The following is a 15,928-nucleotide window of genomic DNA, read 5'->3' as shown; positions in this document are numbered from 1 at the left end:
CTCTGTATTGTTAAAAATACTTGATAGATAGAAATACTGTCTCTATTGATAGTTCTAAGTATATTCTGTATTGTTTGTTAGAAATAATTTCTGTATTGTTTGTTAGAAATACTTCCTGTATTGATTATTAGAATACTCTCTGTATTCCTGGTTAGTAATACTAAGCTTCCTCTCATAAGATAGTAATAAACTTTTCAGAATTGTTTTTGCTTGCAACTACATGACTTCCTCTTCTCTTTGGCCTCTGCCATTGTCCTCACACTGTGCCTTCCTCTTACAGGCCCAAATACAACGAGCAGACAAATTGAGACCCTTCCAGTGTGCAAACCACAGCTAGGGCTGTGTGCTCCTCTACATGGACAGAAATTGAGGGGAGGGTGTTTCAGACAGAGGCTGCGGACATTGGGACTGCAATGCAGGGAATGAACAGTGGAGCACAAGGTTTCCTTAGTGCTGATGACTGCACTTCCATGACAAGGACAAAACTTTCCTGAGCTGAACATTCAAACTCAAAGCCATTGACTTTTAGGCAGGAATGCCTAGACATGGACTTTAGTCCTTTCAGGCATTCATGGATGCTGGAGTGCAGAGTGCAGCCTGGGAACTTGCAGGGATTGGAGGGTGCACTGTAGGCTGCCAGGAAAAATGGGTTCCCAGGCATGGCCAAGCTTGTCCATCTGTCCCAACTCATGGCAGCTGCAGAGCATTCTTTCCAAGTTTCACTTCATCCCATTCCATAGACACTGTTGCTGCCAGCATTTAGAGGTCAGCAACAGGTACAAGGCATGTGCCAGGGAAGCTGGGCAAGCAGGGAGGGCTGTAGCAGCATGGCCAGAAATGGTGCAAGAGCCAGCACCAAACAGGGTGAGGCATCCAGAGCAATCCTCTCTGCCCAGCCCTAGTGGTGAGCACACAGCTTCAAGAATGTCATGTGCTCTTGCCACAAAGGCTTCTGCACAGCTCTGGGTTAGGACTGTCAGCTTCCTGCTTGATTTCATAGCAGGAAGGGAAATGTTTCTCCCCTTTTGCCCATTGATCTATGCAGATGTGATGGGAGGCCATGTCTCTGTTTGTGTAGGTGTTAAAGCTGAGAAAGACAGTCTGTAGTATCAGTTGGCTACCTGAAGGTTGTAACACAAGCAAGAAGTGTGAAGCAACAATTGAAGTAATAATCAAGTATGTTCCAATCCTCCCTCAAATTCATACTCAGTGCCACATGTGGCTCCATTTTCTCTAGAGAGCTGCTCTTCTGCTGCTTCCTTCTTACCCTTTTGACCATGCTTATCCCCTAGAAATTTTATGGTGGTAAAAATAGCTTTGAATTCTCTTGTTGTGTGGAAGTTGTTTGTTGAAAATGGATGGTGCCTCAGTGCTACTACTGAATTTCTTGTGATCTGATTGGAAAATTGATGTCAAAAACTAAAGGGAGGGGTTCTGGCTGGATAGTAAAGGAAAGGAAAGAATTGGTTCAGTGAGAGCAACCTCTGCATACAGATTTTTCTAGGGTGCAGAATGGACAGCTGATTATTCTGACTCAAAATGAATGCAAAGAGATATCAAACTACTGGTGGTTCTTGAGATGAAACTTGCATCTTAACACCCATTATATTTAAAAGATAGTCTGAACCTAGCAATTTTTGCCTTGATGCAAGAACAAAGCACATGTGCTGTGACATACAGACATTCACAACATGCAAATATGGACTGCATTTTCCTAAACTCTTGAAATACAAAATCCTTGGACCATTAGGAGTCACTTCCACCACTTTCAGCACAGGAATGTATCCACACAGATCATTCCATGTGCTGAATTTTAAATAAATTATCCCTGCAGAGTGAAACCCTTGACAACTCCTTGCCATTAGCACTACATGGGAAGTTCATTAAACTACAGCCATGATAAACAGCAAGTGACATACCAGTGGATTGCTTGTCACAGGGGATGCTTTGCCAACGTGAGAGGTGTCTCTTACAACCTAAACAGCAACACACTTAGTACTGGGTTCATATAAAGTGTAAAGTTAATACTATTTTTTTTCAGAAACAGACATTTTATACCAGATATTTTAATAGCCAGTTCCCAAGAATGTCTCTGACAGGATTTTTATTCCTTTTGTCAGGTTTTGTTTGAGCTGAATTGGAAATTAAATGATCTGGGTTAAAACCAAAAATGGAGCAATGCAGAGAAGATTTATCAGCTTGAGTAATATTAGAAAAACGAATTTATGGGACAATTACAGCTGTCTTTATTTTTTGGCTTTAGCAGGCATAAACACAAGACTTTTAATCTATAGTCACACAAATGCACTGCTTTTGCCTATCTGTGGTGTTAAAAACTGACTTTGTAAAAGGTAGCAAGAATAAATTGTCAAGCTTTGTATTTTTCTTCCTTTTCTGAAATGACATCAGAAATACTGAATTATCTATTTATAAACGTAGCAGCTTTGGCTCAATTAATTTTACTAAGAGCCTAGTTATTTCCTCATATACACTAATTATATTCAGTGAAAATGGACATTAATTTTAAAGGCTACGTTATTTGTTGTTACCTAACATATTTTTCTTAATTATTAATTTATTTTCTCTAACATAGCTAGCAGTGACAAATTGCCAGCAACAGATATTAGAATATACTGATTTGGGGTCAGATCAGTATGGCAGTTCCTATATTACTCTTTCCATCTAAATATTCTCTGCTCTCTTTAGAAGAGTATTTCTGCTCTCAACACAAGTATTTTTTACACTTGTGTCGTTTCACATAATTTTTATTTTGCAAATAACTTGGGAAACCTGCTATCCCATAAGAACATATGATATTTCCATTTCAGTAGATCTAGCACATTCTTGACACTTCGAATGTATGAACCACATAGATCAAGCACTATCAGAGGTCCACATTAGTTTACAAGAGATTCATGTGTCACACTGAGGCATTTATTCACAGAGAGAGAATCTACCAGGGTTTGTTTTTCGGTTTTTTTTGCATATCCTTCCCCACCCAAGGAGAACCATGCAAATACAAAGACTATTTAGTAAACATGCAAAACCCCCAAAACCCCAAAACAGTGCAGTCAGTCAACCCATGCAGAAAACTGTTTAGGAATGAAGTGACCATATGGGATCCTCTTCTGCTGCTTGAAACAAGTAAGCATCTTTTGCCAAAGGAACAAGTACATGATTCTCACTACAGTGCTTAGCAAAGGGAATTATGATGAATCAGCTGGCATTTCTTTCCTAAAGCGAGATTTGGCACAAGATTCCTTTCATTTGATCCTCTTTTGGACTCAGACTGCAATAAGGAGAAAGTCAATGTTTTCTCAAAGTGCATGAAGTCAAACCAGGTTACCAGCTCTTGCTTTTTTATTTTACATTGTTTTGACCTTTTAAAAGTTTGACTTTCTGACTTCATGTCAATTTTATTTGTCTTCTCACCTAATGAAGCAACTTGATGACACATTTAAAGCACTTCTGCAAGTCATTTTCACCAAAGGGATATTTTTCTTAAATTTAGCAATGATAAATCTGCTGCCTGCAATTGCCTTTTTTTTTTTTTTTTTTTTTTTTTTTTTTTTTTTTTGGTGGTCTTTAACCATTCAAGTCCAAATCATCTTTTTTTAAAACTGATACATTCTGCCTAGGACATCTGCAGGTAATAGGGCTACAATGTATGTGGGCAGGAGAGCAAACTCCTCCTGACTTACACAAAAAAATGTTAAAAGGAAACTACCTCTGGACTGCAATCACTACTGAAAAAAATGAAGAAACCATTTCATTCCCTCTTTTAACATCACAAGGGGCAGAAGGGTAGATCCAGTGGACACAGAGGGTGATGGATCAGGGCAGGGAGGCACACAGGGTAACAGTAAAGGCGCATGCATCCAAACAGATCCTGAGGTCACCTGGGAAGCTGGTGTTACCAAGAGGGCTGGACCTCGTGGAGCATTTGAGGCAGGAGGTGGATGAGCTGGTGGTGCTGGGCTAACAGTGGGGGGTGGTGGTGGCGGCGGTGGCGGCGCTCGCTGTTTGGGTTTGTCAACTTCATCGAGGTTTATGTCATCGAGATCTGTGGTGTGCAGCTGCAGGCCCCCAGCAAAGCGCCGCATGGAGGTGGCACAGGGAGAGGCAGAAGGACGTCCACTCGCCAGCTATGTGTGACAGAACAGAAATCTGCCTCAACACTGCTGGCTGCAACAGCTCTGAAGAGTGGCCAGCCCTAGAACACCGCTCAGCCTAACTGCTCCTCCACAGGAGGATCTCTGCTTCTCCCACACAGAATGTACACAAACATTTTCTCTGAAAGTCTTTCTAAAAGCACTCCTTGGGATTCCAGTTTAAAAACAAGAAAAATGGGAGTGGTGTGACAGCAGCTTTTGGGGTAAGGGGGTTGACAAAAGAAACCCCAAAAAACCTCAAGGGCATGAAGTTTTCAGAAGGCAGAATCACAGGACAAACCATGATAACACTTTTGCCTCTCTGGCTCTTATGAGGAGAAAGCAAGAATTACTCCTTGCAGAGGTGATTATCTGAAGGAAAATAATCAAAGGCAGGCCCTGAGATTCTATGTCATTAAAAAAAGGGAAAGTGGTTAATGTTGTGTAAACATAACCACACATTAGTACAAGAAAGAAAACTAAGCTTATGCAGCTATCAAAACAAAAAGTTTAGTGTGCTATGAAATTCAGAACCTTAAGGGGCTTGAGATCTTATAATTTATGTTAATCCACACCAGATCTATTGGGGTACTAAACAACTGCGGAGTTTGAACACAATGAGCAGCTCATCCAAAAAAAATAAGGATGTGTGTGAGGAAAGAGTCTACATATGCTGTTAGAGTTGCTAACATTTCTTTTATCAGTGATCAAAATGGAGTATTTGAGAAAATTCAGTCATTTTGTAGACTTATCTGAGGAAACCTTACATAGATAAGCTGTCTGACTGACACATTCATCTTATTCTAATATGGCAACACTTCCCTCAAATGGGTAACACTTTTCTTATCTAACATGCTCATGGCTTCGTGATGAAAAATAGCTATTTCTTTGGCAGAGGTTGAGATCTTGAATGCTCTTGCACCCAAGAGACAGTTCAAACCTGCAGCACTTAAATATTTTTCAGCTGCATTTATTCCTAAGGAGCACACAGGTATTGTGTTTTCATGTGTTTTAACTGTTTGGGTAGGTTTGCAGAAAAATCATAGTACAGAAATATATATAATGTAGTGGAAAAATTCATGGAGCAAACACAACACAGACTGCTTGTCTTAAATCCAGGTAGAGCTCTGAAAGTATAACAGTGTAATCTGTAATGTTCCTTCTTACTTTACAAAAAGTGGGACAAAGTTCTAGCAGAACACAAACTGCTAAGTTTGGATAGGGAGAGAAAAACTCTGCATAATAATTCCACTAAAGACCTGCACTGAAAAACCACATGGATCTGAGCCTAGGGCCATGAGGAACAAAAGATCAGCTGCTTTTTTCAGGGCTGCTCCACGCTGACCTGAAGGAAAATCATGTGAGAGTATTCCCCAAGGTCACTTTTGTGGTTACAGTTTCTTGGGGATCCCACGGGAGCTCAGCAGATTGCAGTGTTCCTCTTGGAAGTGGCTTTCCTTGGAAGACAGCCAGAGCAACTGGATGGTGGGAAAGCCTCAATCCATGTCTAGAACCACTAGGCTCTAAGGAACAATCACTATCTGCAGCTCTCTTGATCAAAGGGGTCTACTTAAAGCACAAGCCCAAACCCTATTCCTTGTTAGTTTAATATCTTTTTGTAATTTACTTATCCTATTCCTTTATTTCATGCAATGCAAGGAAGCTTCCAAGAGCTCATAATCACTGATGTTTTATAGTCATATGACACAAATAAATATAGCTGGATCTAACTTTTGTTATTGATAGCATGTCCCACCTAGCCCAAATAATTCATGAGACAATAAAACTGTTAATTTAGTGGTGACAATATATTTTAAAAGGACAAAATATAATCAGTTCATTAAAATAATCTTTAAAATTTCATAAGATACAGGAAAAGCAAATTCTGTAGATTGTAAGCTATCAGTTATTGACTTATCCCCCTTCCCTTGAAAAGAAGACTGAGGGGGAAAGACAGATTTTTTCCACTGGTAAAACCTGTTGCTTTTAGGAGACAACTTTTGGTTATTTAGAGATCATGCAATATATGGAAAAGTTAGAATGTTACCTCAGGAGACTCATTCTCCACAGAGGAAATCTGTTCTAACCGTGTTTGACAAAGTCTTTCCACCCAGTGCTGCACCTTTTCTGATTCTTCCAGGTCTTCTCGCTCTGTCTCAGATACCTTTACCATAACATTGGTACATCAGAAAATGTTATAGGTATGGTCATAATACAAAGAGGCTTCAAAAGTATGAAATGCCACCTAAAATAGTTTAATAAATAATAATAATAATAGTTTTGCAAAGGATTTCCTATGTCACTGTTTTTCGTTAAATTCATCACTACACATGGACACAACTGCAGAGCTATCCTCATTAGGGCAAAAGCTGACTAGAAATAAGCAAATGTGGCAATAGAATTTTGCAGTGAAACAGCTTTTAAAATTTCATTATCTTTGACATAATTAAAAAAGTGTCCTGCTAAATTAATTCCACTAAAAATCCATCTAATTTTCTTTTAATATAGCTTTGTATTTGATAGGTCAGAACATACCTCTTGCACAAGACGATTTATTTTCAGTTGTTTTTCCTTCTCCAGCATTCCTTCTTTCTCTTTGGCAAGTTTTTGCTCAAACTCCATTTCCTTTTTATTCTTCTTCTGTTCACAAAAACTATCACTTTTTGACTTCTTTCGTTCTTTCCCTTTCTGGGAAGGTTTTTTAATAAACATTTTTGTATCAGCTAAAACCACCACAAACTTCAATCTTGGTACATGAGTGTCTGCCTTGAAAAATTAATTACAGTCTATGCAAGTATGGGGATGTTTTTTAAAAGAAAATCCAAAATCCATTTACCAGAAATTTTCAGGAAATTCAAACTTTTTGGAGGGCTTGTAGCCCCTAACATAAGCTGGATCAGATCAAAGAATTCAACTTTTTTGTTCCTCTGCAGAGTTACAACTTTAGAGCACACAGGCCCGTTACAAAACTTTGAATATTCAAACACTTTTGGTTGGGTCTTGATTTGCCATCACTCTGTTTTGGCATTTATATATATATGACTGATTGCTTTCAGGTGACAGATGCTCATGTATAGGTTTTTCACAGTCCATGCATCCAATGGCTTCATGCATATGCCCTAAAATCAGCATTGTATCCCCATAACAAAACTGAAATAAGGAATTACAAAGGAAAGGTTTAGATCAGTACAGAAACGAGGTTGCTTCCAAGAAGGAACACTGCATCACAAAGACCATGTAGCTCCTACAAGCCCTAAATAAAATCTACCCAGATGAGTTAACTAATACAGCACAAACTGACTCTAAAATTTTAAATGTAGAATACAAACAAAAGGGAAAGCTACAAAGTCTTTTGGAAGCCCCTGTTCCTGTTGTCTTTAAAACACACACAGCTTGTTATTTCTGCTTCAGTGATGTCACATTTCTGCTACCCTTTCACATTTGTACAGGTAGGACTTAGCTCATATTGGAAAGGTCATGATCTCTGTTTATTTATGAAAAGTAAAACAGAGGAGCAGGCAGCCACTTATTGACAATTACTACCCCTGCAAGAAAGGCTGGGCTTCAGGTTTGATTTTGTTCTTCTCATCATCAGCAGCTATTGACTTTCCATGCTTTGAATTCCCAAAACCACCATGAACTGCTTCACATTAAATAGCATTATTTGTCTTCCTTTCACCTTTTGCACGTTAATACTGATAACAAAGCCTTGGAAAACATTTTCCCCGGAAGTTACAAATGTCAATTCCCCCAGTCAAGCAGTTAACTGAAACTTCATACTGCTTTGGAGTAATATTGGAGTTAAAGCTTAACTAAAAAAAAAAAAAATCTAGCTTTTCACACTGATGTTTAAACACAAACCTAATTCTGTGGTGTATTTTTTTCAGGGATAATTGGTTTTTACCTTGACAACAACTGCCAATATCATCCTCTTAAAATTTTGAAGATAGATTTACTACTGTCTGCCAGATGTAACATCAGGCAGGTCAACATTTGAAGAATTACTGAATTCAGAGGCACACTAAGCAGTACACAAGCCGAAGTCTTCTAGAACATGAACATATATGTGAATGTCTTAGCTGCATTCACAACATTCAGATACAACAAAATGATTCATCCTTTCCTACAATTTTCCCCATGGATTCACTTTCCTTCCTATTATAAGTATTTTTAGTACAGAGTGAAATTTTGTTTTTAAAACAAACAAAAAAATCATTAGCAATAAGGAGTAGGATGAAAATTCATCAGTGCCAAAAGCAAATGAATAAAAATAAATCTTTTCAACCTTCCAGTGCACACTGTGTGGTAAAATTTAACAGGAATTGTGTAAGATCATTAGTATACAAAGAGGTATTTGGGCATTCTCTAAGCTGTAGTTGGGAGCAGCAACACAAAATATTATCTTCCCTCCTTGTGTGAAGAGTTTCCATAACATGCATTTATAATTTTCTGATAAAATCCTAACTGCCCTGGCTTTCACACAGGTTGCAGATCTGTGATGACTTACAGTCACTAGCAGTACAAAAAGATATTGGAATGCACCATCTTCTCCTAATCTCTTTTAAGGGGAACAGGTATGTCCTGGGCACACACAAGGTCTAAGTAATAGTCCTGAACAGTGATATAAATACTTCCTCTGTTTGAAACAATCCTGACTTCCTCTGAAATCTTGAATTCTTGTCAGATACAAGCACAAAATCTTCATGGCTTTTCTACTACAGTTAATTACCAAAAAACCCACCACCAAAGCACACAACACAACAACAAACCCCCTATAATATGGCTAATATAAATTGCAAGAAATAAAAGAGAAGAAAGTATAAAATATTATTTGAAACGCTCATAAATTGCAATACTTCAGCAGCATCTCTACAGACATGGAAGTATTCTATTAGCTTAAAATTAATTTTTTTTTTTTTTTTTTTTTGCATATATGTGCATGCCTAAAAGCCTTTTGCCTTCAGCACTCCTCCTACAGGGAGATTTGCAAAGGTGTAACTGTATAATTTTTGTCTCTGTATTGTTTTTACCTATACATGATTCTGAGGATTTTTGGAGAACATGAAGACATGCACCCACCTGTAATGAGCACTTCTGCAAAGTATTTTTACACAATTCCCTCTTCACATGGCAGAGAGAACTCAGAGCCTGAAGGACTCAAAAGGACAAAGTCCTAGACACATGCATCCCAAAAGCATCTTAATTTGTGTACACATTAAAAGAAGGAGCATTTGACTATAAAGAATGTTTACTAGTAACAGAGAAGAAGAAAACTGAGGAATTCCAATTCAAACACACACAGAGCAAACAAATTCACATTTCAAACTTTGTACCTTACGTATTGTGGGAAATTTTCCATCATATCGATAAAACCATCCAAAAGCTACAAAAGGTAAAGGAAAAGCTGTTTTTTGAAGAAGAGCCAAAGACAGGCTCATACTCAGACCAATCCATGCTGATATGTGTAACTGATTAAAATTTATTTGAAGGCGCAACACCAGAGGTTTGATATTACATTACAAGTTCTTAGCTAAATTCCTGATAAATGGTTCTAGTACATTTAGTCATAAGTTTCCCTTATTGTAATGATACATATTTTATGTCACACGAAAAAAATGCAACAAGGAATCTTCATACAGGCATGTGCATTGCTAAGATTTCTACGGTCACACTCCTACTTTATAGGAGTTTCAGCAAGCCTTATGAAAATTAAACAGGTATTCAAACTCATTCAAGCTTGTGGCAGAACATGGTTTTTGAGGAGATGTGAAAAGCTCCATTTCCCAAGACAAAATATTTTAAGCCACATTCATAAATATTATAAAATATACTGCTAAGTAAAAATATACAAAAGAATATATTACCATAACTTTATATATAAAACACTGCTAACACAAAGCACTCAATATAGTCCATGTTTCTGTAGGGTTGTTAGATTTCCTATCAAGGTGTCTTTAGATGCAATGACAGCAGCAGTGTCAAAATCTTTCACCATTTACTAAAGGCACACACACATTGCCCTAGGAAAACCAAATGGTCAGTTCAATGTCAAGACTGACTGTCAGGAGGAGATGAGACATAGGAAGAATTTGAATCAGGACAGGAAGTCAGGGCTGAGTGGCAAACCTGTTTGTCCTGCTTCATGTTCACTTCATCCATGTCATCTGTTTCAAGTTGGTCATGTGCAACTCCCTCAAAATCTTCTAGAGAAACAAAGGAGGAAAGGGGTGAGGGGACAGAAGTGACAGTAACTGGAGGTTCCCATGAAATGAAAAAGAGATAAGTAATGGGTGACTAGAAGATTACGTGGAAAAAAAAAAAAAAAAGTTAGTGAAGAGATGTTTTCCTACAGAATTGTTAAAAAAAATGGCCCTATTTAAATCAATCTACAATCTCCTCCAGTCCTGAAGAGGATCTACATGTTAGAATCTGCATGTGGACAATTAGTCTGCTATGTTGCGAAGGGAAGCCTGTAGAGTTTGGTGGCTTTTCCTGTAACGGAACCATCAGCAGACTTCCCCAATGTCACACACAAAATAATATAATAAAATAACATGAGGTTCGGAGTTGGCCCAGATCTCCTATAAATTATGCAACAAGCACTTTCCACATTTTTCTTTGTACAATACAATTTTAGTACACTCTCCACATACAAACTGCAGCTTCCAATTTAGCTTCTTAACTGCCAGTTAAGCTCCAATTGTCTTAATTCCCTTCGGACAAATAAATCAGAAAGCCAGCAGCACCCTGGACTGCATCAAGAGCAGCAGGGGCAGCAGGGCAAGGGAGGGAATTCTGTTCCTCTACTCTGCTTCCATGAGACCCCTCCTGGAGTGCTGCATCCAGCTCTGGGACTCCCAATAGAAGATGGATGTGGACCTGCTGGAATGGGTCCAGCAGAGGGCCATGAAAACGATCAGAGGACTGGAGCACCTCTGCAATGAGGAAAGGCTAAGAGGGAGTTAAGGATGTTCAGCCTGGCAAAGAGAAGGCTGTTGGGATACCTTAGGTCAGCCTTTTGGTACCTGAAAGGGGCTGCCAGAAAATTGAAAAGGAAGTTTTTAAAGGGGCTTGTAGTGACAGGACAAGGGAAGAACGGCTTTAAACCTAAAGAAGATAGATTTAGATTAGGTATTAGGAAGAAATTCTTTACTGTGAGGCACTGGCACAGGTTGCCCAGGGTAGGTGGTGGATGCTCCATTCCTGGCCATGTTCAAGGCCAGTTTTGGATGGAGCTTTGAGCAACCTAGTCTAGTGGAAGGTGTCCCCACCCATGGCAGGGGGTTGGAACAAGCTGATCTTTAAGATCCCTTCCAACCCAAACTGTAAAAAGATTGACAGATAAACATTGAACAGAAACAATATGCAAAACAATGCACCAAACCCCCAAGCTATAGAGGTTGATGCTTCAAGCCATTTCTTAGTAAGCCTTATTATTCTTATTTTTCCTCCTGCTGATTGTTAAAAACCGCGACTATTTGAATGGATGTAGATTTTGCAAGATAGGTACCTGTTAAATAAGAGTTATTTAATTATCTATCATATGCTTCCAGCCTTCTGAAAATAATCAATTCACAGCTAGCTTAACTTGGAGACAAACTGGTGGTATATTCCATACAGCTCAGTGATGTGTCTGAGACAAATAGAAGCAGGCAAGTTAGACATCAATTACTTACTTTTGTGTTTGGAACGAGGGGCAGAGTGCACTTCTGCAGTTACAGTTTTTAGAGACTTGGGTGGTTCTTTAGGACCCCAGTCTTCTTCCCACTCCTTTTTAAATTTCTCTTCCTCTGCTGTTATCCTAGAGAAAAAAAAATGCAGTTAGACATCTGGAGTACAAAACCAACAACATCAGTATATATTCATTACCATTAAAATTTTTCAGCATTTTGCTTTTTCTCTTGAATATAAAGCATAATAAACTGCTTCTTCCTCATAACTTAATTCCTTTCATCAATATTGTCATTTACTAAGCTACTAAGCTAATTTGCAAAGTACAGTGCAAGATATTCTTATTTAATATTTAGATTTATAAGGCCTGTTGCACGAACACCTGCACAGATACTAAGCCATGAGTGACACACTACAGTACTGACTGTCACCTTAAATGAAGTAAAAAAACATCTCTCACTTAGCAATTTTTCGTTTTTAGGACAGGAATGACTCACTAGAAAAACTGTCACTTTTAACTGAAACACTGAGTGACAGAACATCTACCTTACACCTAAATCAGATGTCACAATGGAAAATTATACTTAAAAAAACATGTGTCTCCTCTCTATATCTTTAAATATATTTTGATGATTGCTTCCTAAACACATAGTTCTAGGTTGCCATAAAAAGTGACTCTTCTCAAAAAAGAAATGAAAACTGTTGAAATGGAAACCGCATTACATTCCATATTCTAGGAAAATAAGGGGAAAAAATAAAAAAAGAAAAGAGAGGGGAATAGATGGGTACAGACAGAGGACGGGAGTGTTGCACAGTGTAACACTTCAGGAAAAGAGCATGCAAAACAAGTAAATTACCTAGTATGGCACCATGATCAGAGAAAAAAGACATTTCAAACAAAAATTCAGCAAATGCCAAGTATGTCACAACAGAAGGGCTGAATAACCTAACAACATGTAGCTTCATATATGTTGCCTTAAATGATCCAAGATCTATTCTTGACTACAGCTTGCCTTGAACTGATAATGTGGTGCCAAAAATTAGCAGGTCTTATATATATACAATGCTATTTATATTTGGATTATCTTTTGCATCTCTAAATTAGCTAAAGTAAATTGAAAAAATATTCACATGGAGTCCAAACACACTTAAATCTGTAGCTGAGCTCACTATTTAAATTTAGAGGCATTGTCAGGGAACAATGGACAATGTTTTTTTAATTATTTTTTGTTTTAAAAAGTTGGTGTTACAATGTAACTTGCAGTACATAGAGTTAGGGACCTCTGCCATTTGGGCACATTTGAAATTTTTTCAAATGGAAGATACCAAAAAAGGGCATAGCGAGTTCATACAAGGAATTCCTGCAGAAAAGATTCTTAAAAGAAGGCAAGGCATGATTCTCACAAACAATTAATACAGAAAAATATTGTATTTTAGCCTGCCACAACTGCTCATTACATTACAGCTTTAGATTTCACCTAGGTTCCTCTACTACCATTCTCCCTCTTCCTTGCCCAGGAGATTGACACCAACTTATCAGTTTGGATTGTGATATGGAAAAGCTTAAAAGTGCCTGAGAGACACTTAAAAATTATACAAGGAAGTAAAAAGCTGCACTAGATCTTACACTGAGCAGCCCACAGGGCACGAAAGCTCTCCCTGGGTGAGTAAAGATGCTCTTAGTGCAGAACAACAGGGCAGACATCCAACATCCATTATAACAGACAGGCAATCTAGATCTGGAGAACAGAATCATCCTTCAACTGTGATGGCCTGCTTTTAGAGCAGCTTTTGGCTATTGCAAGAATTTCTATAATAGGTCACATTAAAGAACAGGATGTTAACAATTCCCTGGGATCTCAAAAGGGAAATGCATAAGAATTCATCCATGCGCTGCTGTAGAGTCCACAGCAGGACTGTCAGATGATTCTTTTCTTGTGACAGCTGGGGAATATATTTCTTTTTGCACCTTACAAATTCAGAAATCCCTGCTCTTTTTCTATCAGAAAATTTTAGCTAATGCAAATACAGGGAACTTAAATGAATTAAAACGCCCTTAATATGTCAAAGGGGCAAAGTCAAGACTTGAGGGTCAATCTTAGCCCTAAAAGGCTGAATCAAAACAGATTTTTTTCTGCAACTTGCATTTTCATGCAACTTCACAGCATAAATTAGAAGGAAATTTAATTACTGTGATAACTAGTAATTAAATAGTTAATTTCAAACTTGCAAATGTAAAAGAATGTTTAAGTTAAAAATATAGTACTGATCTGTTTCTTAGCAATACTGTTTTTTTTCTCTTAGAATTAAATGTAGTGTTTCAGTGACAACAGAAGTAAGCAAGTTCTGGGACACAGAACTTCCTTAATCTTAAGTTTCTCTATATATTAAAAATACTTTTAAAGTAAGTGCTCAACTTCAATTTCACATTGAATTTATTATTGCCATAAGCCTCATGTTTACAGGTGCTGATTTTCAGATCAGTTTCCTATTCATTAACTGTGGTGGACTTACTCATATGTACTGGATCCTACATTTAGCTAAATGGAAATACTACACAATTTTCTCAAAAGCAACATGCAGAATGTTTTCAGCCAGATGTAATACACAGGGAACCTTTTCCAGGTGGCACATTGCCTGTGCAAAGTTTTTACTCACTGCTCTATTTCTCGGCGATATCTCTCTTCTTCCTCTGCAGCCTTCTGGGAAATCTCCAGCTTTCTTCTGTAACAAGAGGAATCAGGACAACATGATAAAAATAGTATTTTCTGAGTAAGAACCTGAAAAAAGTGTGTCAGCATGCAGTTAGGAAAGACAGAGACAGCAAGTACATTTGTATTGGGGGAAAATGCTCAGTTTCAAAAGTCATCTTTAAGACACCAAAGATTCAGTATGGTTTCCTAGGAACTTTAAGGACATTCCTGACCATTTGGATAATAAGGGCATACCATCTACTTAATTCTTTAAGTAACTACCTCCTTCTGAGGCAAGACTATAGCATGTTTTTATATGAATGTAAAATTTCTGTCTTGCTAAAAATAAACTATGAGTGGATAGCATCAGAAAACTAACGAATATCACACTGAATCATTGGGGTATGACAGGGAACAGAGGGACCCTTCTACTCAAGATGGCTTTGAATGATATGAGCTTTGAAATCCCCGAACATCAAGAGCATCACAGGACAAACATTTTATGAACAGAGACACCACAAAAGCAAAACAAAGTTAATCTGAGCTGAGAATCTTCTCACTTCTGTGAGAAGCATCACAGAAATAATTACATGCTCCTGTCTACCATGCCCTCTCCAAATGCCAGCTAAATTTTTCAGACTGTCCTTCAGAGAGTTCTCACAATCTCTCTTTCTCTTGCTGCTCTTTGATGATTTTGTTGGTCTCCAGCGCAAGCCGCTTCTGATGCATCAACTCCTGGCGTTCCTGCTCACGGAGACGAGCTTCTCTTTGCCTTTCTTCTTCAGTCATGAACAGCTCCTTTCCCTGCAATCAAAACCACCACCCCAATCAGTTGTGGAAATCTCATGACAGCAGTTCTTCTAGGAAATAATTCAAACCCAATTACGTAGTAGCACACTTGCCATTTCCTCATATTGCTCTTCCTGAGGAACACGCCCTGAAAGATCCTCAAAGATCTGACTGCTTACTCCAAGGAGCTACTCTAGTTTCAGCCTCTAAGTTATTATATGCTAAACATCTCAGAAGAGGTTTGGCACTACTGAAGTCAGCAACAACACCGCAGGGATCACACCAAACACATGCAGAGTGTGTCACCCAGAAAAACCTTCACATTATACTTTCTTAAAATCTCACTGAGCAATGAAATGCCAGAGAACAGAACACTGAATGATTCCCAATGTGAAGACAACTACACAGATACTGTGTTTTAATGCTCTTCTGCCTGGCTGCTGCAGAAATGTGTCCTCATTCAGGAACCCAAATACAGGGAATGTACATCCCCAAAACACTGTATATTTTATGCATTTCAGTTGGTTTTGTTCCTGTTTCATTTGCTTTACAATTAAGACATCAGCACTATTTTCTATTCCAGAAAGGTATTTCCATACCTGTTCCGGGTAGAACACTTTGATT

General features: G+C 38.2%; 1 protein-coding gene across 3 annotated transcripts in view; it reads right to left on the bottom strand.

Annotated features, from left to right (window-relative positions):
• Positions 1-15,928, bottom strand: part of USH1C (USH1 protein network component harmonin) — a 49,728-nt gene that overhangs the window by 16,337 nt on the left and 17,463 nt on the right. For 2 of the 3 annotated variants that reach the window (XM_083863636.1, XM_083863638.1), the window contains exons 12-15: positions 15,177-15,319; positions 14,481-14,546; positions 11,828-11,952; positions 10,278-10,354 (exon numbers count right to left, since the gene is read on the bottom strand). In XM_083863636.1, coding sequence (XP_083719762.1) covers positions 10,278-10,354; positions 11,828-11,952; positions 14,481-14,546; positions 15,177-15,319 — 411 coding nt within the window. The remainder of the gene's footprint in view (positions 1-10,277; positions 10,355-11,827; positions 11,953-14,480; positions 14,547-15,176; positions 15,320-15,928) is intronic. The other variant, XM_083863637.1, reaches the window with a different exon arrangement.

Source organism: Zosterops lateralis (assembly GCF_965231275.1).
Source record: "Zosterops lateralis genome assembly, chromosome: 6".
Lineage (NCBI taxonomy): Eukaryota > Metazoa > Chordata > Aves > Passeriformes > Zosteropidae > Zosterops > Zosterops lateralis.
This window is presented reverse-complemented; position numbering and strand designations above follow the sequence as displayed.